This window comes from Pagrus major, chromosome 6 (assembly GCF_040436345.1).
Source record: "Pagrus major chromosome 6, Pma_NU_1.0".
NCBI classification, from domain to species: Eukaryota; Metazoa; Chordata; class Actinopteri; order Spariformes; family Sparidae; genus Pagrus; species Pagrus major.
In genome coordinates this window covers 50,001-66,886 of record NC_133220.1, presented here as the reverse complement: position 1 = coordinate 66,886, position 16,886 = coordinate 50,001, and the positions used below count along the sequence as shown (strand labels likewise).

The 16,886-nt window shown below is 40.4% G+C and overlaps 1 protein-coding gene across 3 annotated transcripts in view; it reads right to left on the bottom strand.

Annotated features, from left to right (window-relative positions):
* Positions 1–3,269: 3,269 nt before the first annotated feature.
* Positions 3,270–16,886, bottom strand: part of pltp (phospholipid transfer protein) — an 18,955-nt gene continuing 5,338 nt past the window's right edge. Inside the window, exons 2-15 of one of the 3 annotated variants that reach the window (XM_073468728.1) lie at positions 16,782–16,886; positions 13,982–14,081; positions 13,762–13,890; positions 11,697–11,852; positions 11,456–11,519; positions 11,101–11,256; positions 10,809–10,985; positions 9,675–9,734; positions 9,325–9,489; positions 9,064–9,131; positions 7,428–7,470; positions 6,864–6,927; positions 4,341–4,417; positions 3,270–4,233 (exon numbers count right to left, since the gene is read on the bottom strand). The exon at positions 16,782–16,886 is cut by the window's right edge and continues 31 nt beyond it. In XM_073468728.1, coding sequence (XP_073324829.1) covers positions 4,135–4,233; positions 4,341–4,417; positions 6,864–6,927; positions 7,428–7,470; positions 9,064–9,131; positions 9,325–9,489; positions 9,675–9,734; positions 10,809–10,985; positions 11,101–11,256; positions 11,456–11,519; positions 11,697–11,852; positions 13,762–13,890; positions 13,982–14,081; positions 16,782–16,886 — 1,463 coding nt within the window. In that variant the 3' untranslated portion in view covers positions 3,270–4,134. Of the gene's footprint in view, positions 4,234–4,340; positions 4,418–6,863; positions 6,928–7,427; positions 7,471–8,725; positions 8,830–9,063; positions 9,132–9,324; positions 9,490–9,674; positions 9,735–10,808; positions 10,986–11,100; positions 11,257–11,455; positions 11,520–11,696; positions 11,853–13,401; positions 13,673–13,761; positions 13,891–13,981; positions 14,082–16,781 lie in introns of those variants that run through there. The other 2 variants (XR_012179432.1, XM_073468729.1) reach the window with 2 other exon arrangements.

Here is a 16,886-nt window from a genome sequence, read left to right as displayed (position 1 = left end):
TGGCCCATCAGGTGACTGATGTCCCAGCCTCGGGTGGCCATAGAGGACCTCACATGGGATGCGGTCCTCTTGGCATCCTGATAAGGTGGCCAAGCCCTCTAAGGTGGTGGTGTAATATTATGGCCTTCAGGCTCCTGGTGCTGGGTTCTTGTGCACCTTAATGTGATGTCATTGTCATTATTTATATTTATGTATATTGTATAATGACAATAAACTCTCAAATCTAATCTCTGATCTAATTGAAAGGCCTCCAGTTGCCTGTGGTGGGGGCTGTAAACCAGCCATGTCTCACAAACCATACAAGAATGTGGATATACTTGATAGACTGATACCTTTGTGTTGAGGACGCGGTTGTTGTTGGTGAACACCTGCCCCCTGAGGCGTCCAAAGGAGTGTGAGGCCTAGTGGATCCTTTTCTGGATGTCCTAAACTATGTTGAGCATACTGCCAAGGTACTTGAAGTGTGGTACAAGACCAAGAGCACAAGGACCATCTATGACTGTGATAAAGAAATGACCTGCAGACCTGTTCTCAGTCAAACTGAAATTAAGAATCATAACTAAACGACAGTTTCAGACTGTTTACAGTCAGCTGAAACTGCTGTATCACAAACAGGCTAACAGACCTGCTCGTCCACCAAATCACTGTCACGTAAAAATATTTAGCAACAATAAATATGCAATGTCCAGTTACACTTTCACAATAATACACCGAAACTCATTGGTTAGGTTTAGGAAAAGACAATGGTTTGGCTTTAAATAATCAATTTTAAACAATCACCAATGACAGTATTGGCCTCACACAGGATTCAAACCCTCATCTCCTTTGTGAAAGTACTGTGACAGCTGTGGCTCAGGATGGTAGAGCGGTTCATCCAGTGATCAGAAGATCGCTGGTTTGATTCCCTTGCTCCCATGAGCAAGATACTGAACCCCAAATGTGTCCTGATGAGCAGATCGGCAGCGTGCATGGCAGCCTCTGCCATCAGTGTGTGAATGTGATGACTGTTGTAAAGCACCTTGAGCTCCTTGTATTCCTCCTTTGCTCCCGTCATTATCCCCCCTGCTGTCGACAGAGGGCTACTCATAGAACAGGAGTTACATCAAGTAACTTATGTGTCATTATTTGAACAGGAGACTGAACAATTGATGTCTCAACAATCTCCACCTGCATCAAAAACACAGCTCTTTCATCAGGTTTCTGTTACAATTTGTACATAGTTGTATGTTGCCTGTAACACAAAAGCGGACACCAAGACAGGGGAAAGGTAAAAAAGGAATTTATTTGGTTGCTCAGGTGGATGGGTAGTGGAGGAAGGCTCAGGCAGGTGGCTCAGCAGGTGGAGTAGCTGGGGCTCAGGATAGAGGGAGGCTGAGGCTTAGGTGGAGGCTCAGGTGAGTGAGACACAGAGGATCCAAAGAGGGATCTTGGCATGTGGCAGAGGTGCAGGAAGCTTGGTGCCAGGGTGGCTGTGGACCTGGAGCTCGGCGTTGCAAGGGCTCACGGTGATGAGTGGAAACAACCTGGCAGCAAGTGGAGAGAAGACCAGAGTATTTGAGCTGGCGCTGATGATCAGATGAGCTGTAGGTGTGTGAGGCAGGAGCTCCAGCCACCCAGGGAAGCCACGCCCAGCCTCTGTAAAGCACCTATGAGAACACTTAAACAGAACAAGAAGCACAAAGCACAGACAAAATACCACACACAAAGTCCATAATCATCAGTTTCTTTGTAGATTCTATAAGAACAGAAGTGAAATGAAACTAGTTATACTCCAGTGTCACCTCAGAGGCTGTAGATAATCCCTTTACATCTAACTATAAATCCAGTTTAACAGACTCCATGTTATATGAAATTACTTATTAGATTAGATTATATTTGTTTCACACCAATACAGTGATGTACAGGTTGAAAAAGACAAAAGAAACAGCAGAGCACAAGAAAAGAAGAAGAAAATACATTTAACATGTTTATTATGATTCACACAATGAGTTTTAATAAGAAACTCTGAATGTAAACAGAAAACTTCCCAGACAGTTTTGATCGGCATGTCTGTCTACATGTGGTGAAAATGTCACATTCAATGACTTGACTGTGAATTGTAATGAAAAATGATATTACTATATCATTATTATATCATTATTATGTTTTACATTGTCTTCACTATGTTCTTCCCACATCCTTGAATGTTTGTACTGTCTGCACAAAGAGAGATTGTTATTATTATGTGCTTCTTGTTATGGGAACGGAAAAATCTTAAGAGACGAGAGGACTGACCGCTGAGACCCCGGACCGTCATCACTGGAATCCTTATTGAGGGAAAAAGGACCATGTTGCCTAACAAACGGTGAGATGCTGAAAGAACCAAAACTTCTTTAAGAGAAAAAATAGGGGAAAAAAATAAATAATATATAATTTATTTATTTTTTTTACAATCTCATTAATCTCAATCTCATTAAAAAGTTTTAATATTTAGTAACAAGTTCACTAATCATTTTTCTCAAATGTTTACAGCTATACTTTTATGATTGTTGTTTATTCATTTCTAGTCATAAAATAGTTTAAGCCAATATGTGATGATAAAGATCAACCCAGGGATTTGCAGCAGAAGATGACATCATACTACTTTGTGATCATGCTAGTAACCTCTCCAAGGTAGTGGCTCCCTCTACGCGTGCAAAACGCAGGGGCTGAAGAGGAGCGAGCCTGCGTCCCTGCATCTATTTTAGCCTAGTAAATGGAGATGATGATGATGAAGATGAATGTTACTGAGTAAATGTGTTTTGCCTCCTCCCAGCTTGCAATGAATATTAGGAATGTCTATGTTCCACAAAACAGCTATTATTGCTTTTCAACTATACAATATGTGATAACTTAAATTGAATCCTGAGGGAATTTTTAAGTTTGATGTCTTGTGTGTAGTTTGTACATACTTAAAGTGATCAATAAATGATCAAAAGGGAGGAGTGTAATGGAAAATTATATTACTATATCATTATTATATCATTATTATGTTTTACATAATCTTCATCATGTTCTTCCCACATCCTTGAATGTTTGTACTGTCTGCACAAAGAGAGGTTGTTATTATTATGTGCTTGTTATGGGAACGGAACCTGGTACAGACATGAGAAGGACACAGGGCACTCCTTTCTCTCTATCAAAAAGGTTTCTCGACTGTCTCATCTTGTTCTTCTTTCTGCAGACCGCATGCCATTCTGTTGATTGTTGAACCTTCTTTATAAAGAATAAAATCCTCAAAAGACAACTGGTATTTCTTACAAGTTTATTTCAGATATCTCACAAATAAGACAAATTTCCACAACAGTATACAAACACACACTGCTGTATAAACTGAACCATCTGTCCTGCACCACTGACTGACAGCTGTCTGTTGTCAGTGTCTGTTATGAGCTCAGGTCCAGTTTACTGGTCCCAGTTTAAAACCAAGTTTAAATTCTGTGTAGCACATGAACATCCTACTGGATTTATGTTGAAGCACCTGAATGCATAGTTGACTGTCGCAGTCCACTGAAGGACTCACCTGAACAGGCCATGCCATCCAGAGGGGGCGGAGCCTGAGTGAGCACACAGGTGTGTAATGCAGAGTTGTCATGGATACGATCGTTTACATATGTAATGCTGATTTGATTCAGTGTTTAATCAGTCAGTGTTCTGGTTAGTGTTAATTACATTTTCAGTGTTAACATAATACTACATACATATGATTATGTAGTATTAGTTATTAAGTGTCAATATACAATATGTCTCATATACATTACATCAATGTGTATAGAAAATGTATTTAAATATTGTTACAGATTCATATGTACTGTAAATTGACACAGTCTGCCATTGATAGACTGACAGCCACACAATATGTACGTATATGTACCTGTCTCTCTCTACATGCAACAGTGTTTCATACATATATATTCACACTGTGTCTCATATATAATATTTCTATATTCATACAACACTTTACACTTTACAAAATTAAGCTGAGTATATTTAGGTGGTGTTGTGTGCTGTATTTACATTGATATATATACAGTATATATATATATATATATATATATATATATATATATATATATATATATATATATATATATATATATACACATATATACATATTTAGACAGTGTTTGTTTCTGGCTCTGTCTCGATGTTGCCTGCTATCATTTCTCTCAGTCCTTTGCTGAAGTGAAGATTTGCTCCAATCACGATGAAACCCTGCAGACATCACATGGTACAGTGGAGGGGGAGAGTAATACAAAAGTTTATTATGACCAATCAGAAAACAGCATCATGTATACATATAACTGGTGACACAGACTTACATTGTGATATTCAACCACCTCTTCAATAAAATCCATCCCATCAGCCAGAGGAATCTGAACTCCCCTCTTTGTCCAGTCTAAACACACATAATACAAGTCAGTCAATTACACACTTTACAATAATAACCTCTGTAACTGTGTGTAATCACTGCAGTATGTTTCAGTAATCACTGCAGTATGTTACAGTATGTTACAGTTATCACTGCAGTATGTTACACTTATCACTGCAGTATGTTTCAGTAATTACTGCAGTATGATACAGTATGTTACGGTAAACACTGCAGTATGTTACAGTAATCACTGCAGTATGTTTCAGTATGTTACACTTATCACTGCAGTATGTTACAGTATGTTACAGTAAACACTGCAGTATGTTACAGTAAACACTGCAGTATATTATGCTTATCACTGCAGTATGTTACAGTATGTTACAGTGAACACTGCAGTATGTTTCAGTATGTTACAGTAATCACTGTAGTATGTTACAGTAATCATTGCAGTATGTTACAGTATGTTACAGTAAACACTGCAATATGTTACAGTATGTTACAGTAATCACTGCAGTATGTTACAGTAAACACTGCAGTATGTTAGACTTATCACTGCAGTATGTTACAGTATGTTACATTTATCACTGCAGTATGTTTCAGTAATCACTGCAGTATGTTACAGTATGTTACAGTAATCACTGCAGTATGTTACAGTAAACACTGCACTGCAATATGTTTCAGTATGTTACAGTAATCACTGTAGTATGTTACAGTAATCATTGCAGTATGTTACAGTATGTTACAGTAAACACTGCAATATGTTACAGTATGTTACAGTAATCATTGCAGTATGTTACAGTAATCATTGCAGTATGTTACAGTATGTTACAGTAAACACTGCAATATGTTACAGTATGTTACAGTAAACACTGCAATATGTTACAGTATGTTACAGTAATCACTGCAGTATGTTACACTTATCACTACAGTAATCACTGCAGTATGTTACAGTAAACACTGCAGTATGTTACACTTATCACTGCAGTATGTTACAGTATGTTACAGTAATCACTGCAGTATGTTTCAGTATGTTACACTTATCACTGCAGTATGTTACAGTAAACACTGCATTATGTTTCAGTATGTTACAGTAATCACTGCAGTATGTTACACTATGTTACACTTATCACTGCAGTATGTTACAGTAATCACTGCAGTATGTTTCAGTATGTTACAGTAATCACTGCAGTATGTTACAGTATGTAACAGTAAACACTACAATATGTTACACTTATCACTGCAGTATGTTACAGTATGTTACAGTAAACACTACAGTATGTTACATGTATCACTGCAGTATGTTACAGTGAACACTGCAGTATGTTACAGTATGTTACAGTAATCACTGCAGTATGTTACAGTATGTTACAGTAAACACTGCAGTATGTTACACTTATCACTGCAGTATGTTACAGTATGTTACAGTAATCACTGCAGTATGTTACAGTAAACAGTGCAGTATGTTACACTTATCACTGCAGTATGTTTCAGTAATCACTGCAGTATGTTACAGTAAACACTGCATTATGTTTCAGTAATCACTGCAGTATGTTACACTATGTTACACTTATCACTGCAGTATGTTACAGTAATCACTGCAGTATGTTACACTTATCACTGCAGTATGTTACAGTAAACCCTGCAGTATGTTACAGTAATCACTGCAGTATGTTAGAGTATGTTACAATAAACACTGCAGTATGTTACACTTATCACTGCAGTATGTTACAGTAAACACTGCAGTATGTTAGAGTATGTTACAGTAATCACTGCAGTATGTTACAGTATGTTACAATAAACACTGCAGTATGTTACACTTATCACTGCAGTATGTTACAGTAATCACTGCAGTATGTTTCAGTATGTTACACTTATCACTGCAGTATGTTACAGTATGTTACAGTAAATACTGCAGTATGTTACACTTATCACTGCAGTATGTTACAGTATGTTACAGTAATCACTGCAGTATGTTACAGTAAACAGTGCAGTATGTTACACTTATCACTGCAGTATGTTTCAGTAATCACTGCAGTATGTTACACTATGTTACAGTAAACACTGCAGTATGTTACAGTAAACACTGCATTATGCTTCAGTATGTTTCAGTAATCACTGCAGTATGTTACACTATGTTACACTTATCACTGCAGTATGTTACAGTAATCACTGCAGTATGTTACACTTATCACTGCAGTATGTTACAGTAAACCCTGCAGTATGTTACAGTAATCACTGCAGTATGTTACGGTATGTTACAATAAACACTGCAGTATGTTACACTTATCACTGCAGTATGTTACAGTAATCACTGCAGTATGTTTCAGTATGTTACACTTATCACTGCAGTATGTTACAGTATGTTACAGTAAATACTGCAGTATGTTACACTTATCACTGCAGTATGTTACAGTATGTTACAGTAATCACTGTAATAACTGTTTTTTTTTTTGCTGATAATTTCGATTCTTACTGTTGATCAAAGGAACCACAGACATCTGCAACATCGTCTTTAGGGGAGCCTGCAGAGGAATCAACTGACATACAGACAGACAGACAGACAGAGTAAATGCTCACATCTCTGTCTATGTTGAGTCCATTTAGTGTTTTAAATAGAATAAATGCATATAATAGTGGGGCGGCTGTAGCTCAGTGGGTAGAGCAGGTGACCAGTGACCAGAAGGTCAGTTTTTCATAGAAGGTCACTGGTTCGAACCCCGGCTCCCCTGGGCGGAACCGAGCTACATGCCGAAGCATCCTTGAGCAAGATGCTGAACCCCGAAACTGCTCCTGACGCGCAGTTGGCACCTTTGGCAGAGGTCAGAGGGCCCTGCGATGAGCTGGCAACTCATCCAGGGATATACCCTGGCCTCCGCCCTATGAAAAACTGGATTTGGCCCCAGTAACCCCCGCAACCCCCTGAAAGGGGGATAAAGCGGTAACATCTCTGCGACCCTCACGGAAAAGCGGTCAAGATAATGAACTGAACTGAACATATAATAGTATCAGGTGAAGTAATAGACAGAAAGACACTTACTGCCAGAGATTCCAGCGCTGATTGGTTGGAGAAGATTTTAAATCTGAAAGAATAAAATGGTTTCAGTCTGTTCATCTTGTATAATTATCTTGTGTCTAGTGTGTAAATATTTAAGTTTTTCACTTCCTTCAGGCATTGCTTTCAAGCTACATTGAGAGTCTAATCCATTGAAATATGGATAATGAAAAAACAAACTGTTTTTGCTTCCTTTGCTTTTTTGAGCTGCTTTATTGGACAGCAGCAATAAAGACCCAGTGGAGAGAGAGAGAGGGTGTTATGTAGCATAGGGCCCAATCAAAGCTTGGTGGCTGTGATAACAGTAAACATGTTCTACCACATGAGCCACTTGGGCGGCACAGCTGGTTATGTTTGAATACAGCCATTTCATTTTTATCTGCATTTTAGCTTCATTTTAGCCTGTGTGTAGAAAAGAGTGAAGTCATCTCTCACTTATGTGGATGTATGTCTTCATATCTCTTCTTTTAACTCATTATTCTTTTTTCTAGGTCTTATAACATCTACCAGTGGTAACAGGGGCGAACTCGGGTAATAATGCAGACAGTGAATCTAACATCAGCTAGGCCAATCTACACATTCACTCTGTTCACAACAGACCACTTACCCTTTGTTTGTGTGACATTATTTTAACTGTTTATGTCAGTAACATATCTTTCAGTTTTAGTTTTAAAAAAATACTCATGTATATCTGTTGTCCACTTTTTGGGTGTTTGTTTTGTACCTGGTGTTTTCTTCAGAGCTGACTGGACATGAATTTATCATTATGGTGCTCCGGTAGCTCTGACTGTGATACTTCTAGCTGACAGAAAACAGTCGGCTGTACAGGTGTTTTATTTCCAGATTATTTCCATACATATGCATCTTCTGCTTTCCACAACGTGATTAAGTTTTGACCACATAAAATCAACTCAGGAAAAGTAGTTGTGATAGGGTGAGGGCGGCCCTTGTGTTTTTGTCTTTTTTATACATCAACCCTGTCCCCCCAGCTTTTCTGCTTTTGCTGCACTTCCTCCCAGCTCTACCTTTACTCTTTCTCTCTCATGTGCTGTTGATTTTCTCTCTACAGTGCAGCCATGTGCACACTGACTGAAGGCTGTGTTGATGTGCATGTGCGATGGCCCAACTGAGTCTGACTGACAGAGATCACACCATCAGGTAAAAACAGACTGGGGGCTGACGGTCTACAGTCCTAAGGTGCAGTAGCTACGCTGTGTTGATTTATCTTGAATTCACCCATTTTTAATTTTAGAGTTTCCACTGCCCAGCGCCCCAGAGTTTACCTAACCCAGCCCCACGGCCGACGTCCTGACAGTTCTGGTGTCATGGGTCCCGGCTGATGACTCTCCTGTTCTGGCTTTGGGCGTCAGTTCAGTCCCTACTACACCTTAAAAAAACAGAAAAGGTACTTGTGTCCCTCAAGTTGTTCCTTGTTTCCTGGAAAAGTTCTCTTAAGAGAAAGCAGGCTATTTGTAAAGAACTGTTCCACAACCTGAGCACACTAACCCTAACCCTAACCCTAATCCCTAACCCCTAACCTTAACCCTTAACTGGCCAATCACTGTTTTTGTGTTTTTCACATGGTGCACCTGTAACACCGTGTGTGTGTGCGTGTGTGTACCTGCGGAGGTCAGCATGAACAGCCAGGCGTTTTCCCTTCATAGAAACTTTAGCATTAAACTTTGTTTCCTGCAGGAGGACAGAATAGTTTAAATGAATAAAATGTAATAAAAATCATATTTGATCAGCAAGTGAAATCTTCTGAAACCTTAAACATGTAAGGATTTAAAAAAGAAAACTCTTTTCTAAAATACTCTGAATAAATTCTAAAGAAGAAAAACAGTGTGTGTGTGTGTGTGTGTGTGTGTGTGTGTGTGTGTACCATGGTCATGCTGCTGAGCTGGACCGGAGGCTGACCTGGAGGCAGCACCATCACCTTGACGATGGCTGTCATGACAACTGTTGCTCCAGATGTCTTGATTGAGGTTTTTGGAGGTGAGTTGACAGCGAGTTGCAGAGAGAGCGGAGCTTCCACCAGAGCTGGGTTCTGCATAGAACACGCAGGGAGAACATGGAATTTCCTTTGGGACAAATAAAGTTCTATCTTATCTGATCAGGGTTGTCATACATGTCATACACACTGTTAACCCTGATAATCATTTTTTACTGTATCTCTGCTGAGTTTCTACTGTCTTTAAACTGTTTGGCTGTTTCTCTGGTGTTCCTTCTCACCAGCATCATGATGGCTCCAAAGTACGTGGTTCTCAACAACATCTCCAGGTCTTTGGGCATCTGAAGCGCAAGATGACACAAACAGAAACAAGAACAATGAATAGACAGGGTACATAGCATCTGTGTTGGTTTTTTAGGGAATGTAGTGGTTTTGAGTACCTGTGGGGGTTGTGACAGTCTGTGGTAATTCTGGGGGTGTGTGGTGGTTCTGAGGGTGTGTGGTGGTTCTAAGGGTCTGTGGTGGTTCTGAGGGTGTGTGGTGGTTTTGAGAATCTGTGGTAGTTTTAAGGGTGTGTGGTGGTTTTGAGGATCTGTGGTGGTTCTGGGGGTGTGTGGTAGTTTTAAGGGTTCTGGTGGTGTGTGGTGGTTCTGAGGGTGTGTGGTGGTTTTAAGGGTGTATGGTGGTTCTGTGGGTCTGTGGTGGTTCTGAGGGTGTGTGGCGGTTTTAAGGGTGTGTGGTGGTTCTGAGGGTCTGTGGTGGCTCTGAGGGTGTGTGGCGGTTTTAAGGGTGTGTGGTGGTTCTGAGGGTCTGTGGTGGCTCTGAACGTGTGTGGTGGTTTTAAGGGTGCGTGGTGGTTCTGAGGGTCTGTGGTGGTTCTGAATGTGTGTGGTGGTTTTAAGGGTCTGTGGTGGTTCTGAATGTGTGTGGTGGTTCTGAGGGTCTGTGGTGGTTCTGAATGTGTGTGGTGGTTCTGAGGGTCTGTGGTGGTTCTGAATGTGTGTGGTGGTTTTAAGGGTCTGTGGTGGTTCTGAACGTGTGTGGTGGTTTTAAGGGTGTGTGGTGGTTTTAAGGGTGCGTGGTGGTTCTGAGGGTCTGTGGTGGTTCTGAATGTGTGTGGTGGTTTTAAGGGTCTGTGGTGGTTCTGAATGTGTGTGGTGGTTTTAAGGGTCTGTGGTGGTTCTGAACGTGTGTGGTGGTTTTAAGGGTGTGTGGTGGTTTTAAGGGTGCGTGGTGGTTCTGAGGGTCTGTGGTGGTTCTGAATGTGTGTGGTGGTTTTAAGGGTCTGTGGTGGTTCTGAATGTGTGTGGTGGTTTTAAGGGTCTGTGGTGGTTCTGAATGTGTGTGGTGGTTTTAAGGTCGTGTGGTGGTTTTAAGGGTGTGTGGTGGTTCTGAGGGTGTGTGGTGGTTTCGACCTTCTCATTAACGATGTCCATCTGGAAGATTCCTGCTGTGTAGTAAGAGAACATTCCGCTGTCGAAGAAGAACTCGGAGAGAGCGAGATAAACCATCCTGTCGTACTCTCTGATGACCGGGTCAACGGCGTAGTTCACCAGCGTGTCGTTCTGATGAGACAGGTCGAAGAACATCCCCTACAGACACAACACACTGTTACTGTCTCAGGTCACATATATGATTGTAACATTGCCAGTGTTACTGTCTCAGGTCACGTATATGATTGTAACATAATCAGTATCAGTGTTTGACCCTGAAGTTCATGTCGAGGCTCCTGGACGTCACCACTGGATCATCAATAAGAGAATAATCGATCCCAATATATTTATCAACCTCCGTCCTCACAGGGATCGTCTCCAACATCGAGTTCACATGAACCAGAGCAGCATGATTCAGAGCAGGACAGATCTGAGAGAGAGACAGGTCATAAAGACAGACAGATCAGAGACAGACAGGTGAGACAGACAAATAGACAGCCAGGTGAGACAAACAGACATACAGACAGGTGAGACAGACAGAAAGACAGACAGACAGACAGGTGAGACAGACAGACAGACAGACAGGTGAGACAGACAGACAGACAGACAGGTGAGACAGACAGACAGACCCTTTGGTTGAGGAGGAAGCGCATGCCTGATGTCAGAAAACTGGCCAGGAAGTCGTAAACTCTCCTGAAAAAGAAAATATGATGAAAGACCTGATTATTGATCAGAAGTCATTACTGTTGATTATTGACTAGTAGTCATTACTATTGATTATTGATCAGTGGTCTATACTATTGATTATTGATTAGTACACCAATCGTATTTACAGTAAACAGTTTTGATGAGTATATCAGAGTGTTTTACCCGAGCGTTCCACTGAACTGTGCCTTCATTCTGTTGATTTTGGCGTCACAGGTGATGTTATTGATCTTCAGTCGACCGTCATCGTCTCTGATCAGGTTGAGAACCGTGTTGATGTTCACGCCTTCAGCTGACGCGTTGATGTTTCCTGTATCGTAACTGACATACAGTAGACTTCAGCTTCATCACTGATAGGGATACAACTAACATCATCATCAACTATTGTCATCATCTTCATCATTACAACAATAACAAATATAAAGTAAAAGATGTAAAGCACATTACAATTATACTTATGGTGTTCTGTCACAAGAACAATTAGAGTTACTTGTATGTTCTGTAAAAGAACCGTAAGAGTTAAAATGGACATTCTGTAGTAGAACTATTGATGCTCAGTCAGTGTTCTGTAGTAGAACTACTGATGTTATGTCAGTTTTCTATGTAATAGAACTTTTGAGTCAGTGTTCTGTAGGAAAACCATTGAGTCAGTGTTCTGTAGGAGAACCATTGAGTCAGTGTTCTGTAGTAGAACTATCGAGTCAGTGTTCTGTAGGAAAACCATTGAGTCAGTGTTCTGTAGTAGAACTATTGAGTCATTGTTCTGTAGTAGAATTGTTAATGTTCAGTCAGTGTTCTGTAGTAGAACTATTGAGTCATTGTTCTGTAGTAGAATTGTTAATGTTCAGTCAGTGTTCTGTAGTAGAACTATTGAGTCAGTGTTCTGTGGTAGAATTGTTAATGTTCAGTCAGTTTTCTGTAGTAGAATTGTTAATGTTCAGTCAGTGTTCTGTAGTAGAACTATTGATGTTCAGTCAGTGTTCTGTAGTAGAATTGTTAATGTTCAGTCAGTTTTCTGTAGTAGAATTGTTAATGTTGAGTCAGTGTTCTGTAGTAGAACTATTGAGTCATTGTTCTGTAGTAGAATTGTTAATGTTCAGTCAGTGTTCTGTAGTAGAACTATTGATGTTCAGTCAGTGTTCTGTAGTAGAATTGTTAATGTTCAGTCAGTGTTCTGTAGTAGAATTGTTAATGTTCAGTCAGTTTTCTGTAGTAGAATTGTTAATGTTCAGTCAGTGTTCTGTAGTAGAACTATTGAGTCAGTGTTCTGTGGTAGAATTGTTAATGTTCAGTCAGTTTTCTGTAGTAGAATTGTTAATGTTCAGTCAGTGTTCTGTAGTAGAACTATTGATGTTCAGTCAGTGTTCTGTAGTAGAATTGTTAATGTTCAGTCAGTTTTCTGTAGTAGAATTGTTAATGTTCAGTCAGTGTTCTGTAGTAGAACTATTGATGTTCAGTCAGTGTTCTGTGGTAGAATTGTTAATGTTCAGTCAGTTTTCTGTAGTAGAACTATTGATGTTCAGTCAGTGTTCTGTAGTAGAACTATTGATGTTCAGTCAGTGTTCTGTCGTAAAAAATATTGAGTCAGTGTTCTGTGGTAGAATTGTTAATGTTCAGTCAGTTTTCTGTAGTAGAATTGTTAATGTTCAGTCAGTGTTCTGTAGTAGAACTATTGATGTTCAGTCAGTGTTCTGTAGTAGAACTATTGATGTTCAGTCAGTGTTCTGTCGTAAAAAATATTGAGTCAGTGTTCTGTAGGAGAACCATTGAGTCAGTCTTCTGTAGTAGTGTTACGACCCCAGAGGTCGTATAAACATTTCTATTGTATGTGCTGTAATTGCCTCTGTGCTTAAATAACCCTCTCTGTTACCTGAGTGTGTGTGAGTGAGATTGGTTGCAGGTGTGATTGAGTGAGTGTAGGTTGTCCAGGGAGCTGATTCGTTCCTGCCTTGAAGCCAGAAGTTTAAAGGCTCTTCCCAGTTCCTGAGGGTTCTCCTCTCTCAGCAAGACTGCCAGCATGTCTGTTTGTGTCCGAGATGGGTTTTTAAATAAAACCTTTTTAAATTGCTTCGCTGCTGGTGGTGCTTGGGGGATTGGAAGAGGGGAGTCTCATTTTCATGTTGTGCCAGGGTTTCCCCTAGGCCCTGGTCGTAACAGTAGAACCATCAGTGTTCAGTCAGTGTTCTGTAGAACTATTGATGTTATGTCAGTTTTCTGTAGGAGAACTCACAAGAACCAGTAGAGGATCCGTCGGTGGAAACTGAGTGTGATGGACGAGTTCTGTACATCGAACAACAACCCGACTTCAGGGATGAACTGCAGGTCGGCATGAGTGAGATTTAGCTCAGTAATCTTCACACTGACAACAAATGAGAGGAAGAAAACGTATTAATACACATTTCAAGTTTCCAGTTCTAAAGTTGTGATTTGATTTAATGCAGCATTAGTACTCAGTGATGGTGTATTGGAAGCGTCCTTCTTTGCCTTTCATCTCTGGCATACTGATGTTACTGAGCTCCTCTTCAACAAACTTCTGAGTCTCAAACTTCACTGAAAACATAAAACACAAACTGTCAGGACCACAAATACTCCTGCTACTGCACCAAACACATCAAACAGAGTCAACCACATCAGCTGGAGATTGAAGGGTTAATTGATGTTGGAGAGTTCTGATTGGACACTGTCAATAATGTAATTTAGCTTTACTGGATTATAATTTAACAGGTTTATTCTGCATTATACTTCAACAGGTTTAATCTGGATTATACTTTAACATGTTTAATCTGTTTTAACAGGTTTAATGTGAATTGTTTGTTTGTTTGTTTATTGTTATTACTGTAGTGGTAAGTGAGTTAAACTCTGGCCGACTGTTAATGGTTCCGTGGAGGATTGCAGTTTAGTAATTGGAGAAATGGTCAGTTATGACGGTATAAAATCTGCATCTAGGATGAACAATGGAGTCGTCATTTTTCTGGACAGCGTTGATAAAGTGAGCATGGTTGTTGAACGAGGTGTAGTGATCCAGGACACCTTTGTTTAGGTGGTGCCGCTGGTTAATTCAGCCAAAAAGATCATTTTGTCCGAAGTTCCTCCGTTCATTAGTAATTGAGGTGTCTGCTGTTAGATACAGCATATGTATACAAATGGTTTGTAGTAGGAGAATATATTGACATGTTAATTGCTGTTTGGGCCTTTCTGATTTGGAGGTTATTTAGTTAGGGGTACCAGGATACTGACATAATTAGATCAGCAGAGCCATGGAGGCTCTGGGTCAGAGGTGAAGGACAGTGTGGTGAGGCACCCTACAAGAGATGCCTCTACTGTTCTTCTGTCCCTCTCGTAATATGAACCTTATGATATAACTAAGTTTTTGACCAAAACAAGCTCGGTATATAAGGAGCTGTCTGCATATTGTCGGCAGAGTTTCATTATTCGGCTGGAGACTCTCCAAGTAATGTGTTACTTGTATACGATACTGAACTTATTGTAATAAATTTGTTATACAACTAAGACAGTCTCGGCGGAGTTTTTCTTCAAACATCTTCAACTGCATCGCCACTGAATATACGACATAATGAAATGTTGCAGAGAGAACTGGCAAGACACGGATAGTAAATGTCTCCAATAAATAAATAAAATAATGGTAAACAATAAATAATGGTGAGACTGCAGCACCAGAACAAGAACACACACAGAGCACACAACAGGAAGACACACAAAGTACACAACAGGAAGACACACAGAGCGTCCTGAAAGTTAATGGTGGTTTGAGCTCCTTTTCAGGTTCAAAGGGGAGTTTGACAAGGCTGCGCCCTCTCTGGCATGTTTTATTCTTTAGCAATCGAGCCTTTGTTTGCACAAACTTAGAGCTGACCTTCAGGGGCTGACTATTCCAGGTTGTAATCCACCTTTAAAATTGTCAGCATATGCAGATGATGTGATCATCCTGGTTGACAGCCAGCAAGATATTGACGTGTTGGTAAAAGATGTCGTCCAGTTTGGCTCAAAATCTTCAGCCAAAGGCAACTGGGACAAAAGTGAAGCTCTCAGTGTTGGTGGACTGGAGAAGAAGCTCAGTTTGTTGGGGAGTTGATTTGGAAGACGGGGGACTGAAATACTTTGGAGTGTTTTTTGGTGATCAATCGTTTGTTCTTGATAACTGGGAGAATGTTCTTGAAAAGGTCAAAGGTCGTTTAGCAAGGTGGATGTGGATGAAAACCAAAATGTCCTACAGAGGTCGAGTCCTCATCACTTACAATTTAGTGTTGTCGACTTTATGTCATCGCCTGTCATGTGTTGACCCCCCACCTGACCTGCTGTCAAAGATCCAGGCTCTTCTTGTTGACTTCTTCTGGGTCAGACTGCCTCAGAGTGTGCAGGACAGGGCCTGATCCACCTGAGCAGCAGGAGGGCTACCTTCCGTTTCCAGTTCTTACAAAGGTTTCTGTGTGGTCCTGCTGATTTAATGTGGAGGCTGCTGGCTTGCACCATTTTGAGTCAGTTAGGTGGACTTGGACTGAACAGATCTTTGTTTCTGATGGGCTTAAAGCAGCCAAAGATCAAGGAATTACCTGATTCCTTTCGTGGACTGTTTAAGGTGTGGAGCTTGTTAAAGAAGAAGAGGCTGGGACACCACAGCTCAGATTACTGGCTGCTCCAAGAACCAGTTATCTATGGGACGTGTTTCAGTCCAGGCTGTCAGGTGGGCTCCACTGCTCAGGCGGTTCTGTGTGTCTAAAGTGGTCACTCTGGGACATGTAGTTCAGCTCGCATGTGCAAACATGGACAATGCAGCTCCTCTTGCCTGCTAATTACAGGTGAAATGGACTCGGGCTGTCTCTCTGTTGCTCCGTAAGTGTAGAGAAGCTCTCAGTTAGTGAGCGGACTTTGTTACAACAGTATTGTGACGGCTTTATTAAACTTGATGAGAACAATGTTTTCCCTTTTGTGAACATTTCCCCAGATTTTAAGGACTGGACAGGATTGTTTTTAGAAAGTGGGAGAAAGAGTTTTCTTTCCAAGATGCAAAAAGAAAATTAATTTATAAAACTCTTTTATTTCCTTTTTTGTATTCTAATTTGCTTGTTTTATTTGCCTCAGTCCATGTTTTAATCTTGTTTTAATCTCATAAAGCACTTCGTAATTTAGTTTTGAAAAGTGCTGTATGAATAAAGTTTAGTCCTATTATTATTTATTGTTTTAGTAGTAGTAGTTCACTTCAGGATTATGAAGATATATCCATATACTAACACATCTCCAGTCCTCTGTCAGTGATGCGGATTTTGCAGCCGGCAGGTTGGGCACTGGCCATGATGGAGGACACAAAAGGGAAGAGGAGGAGGAGGGACAGCACAC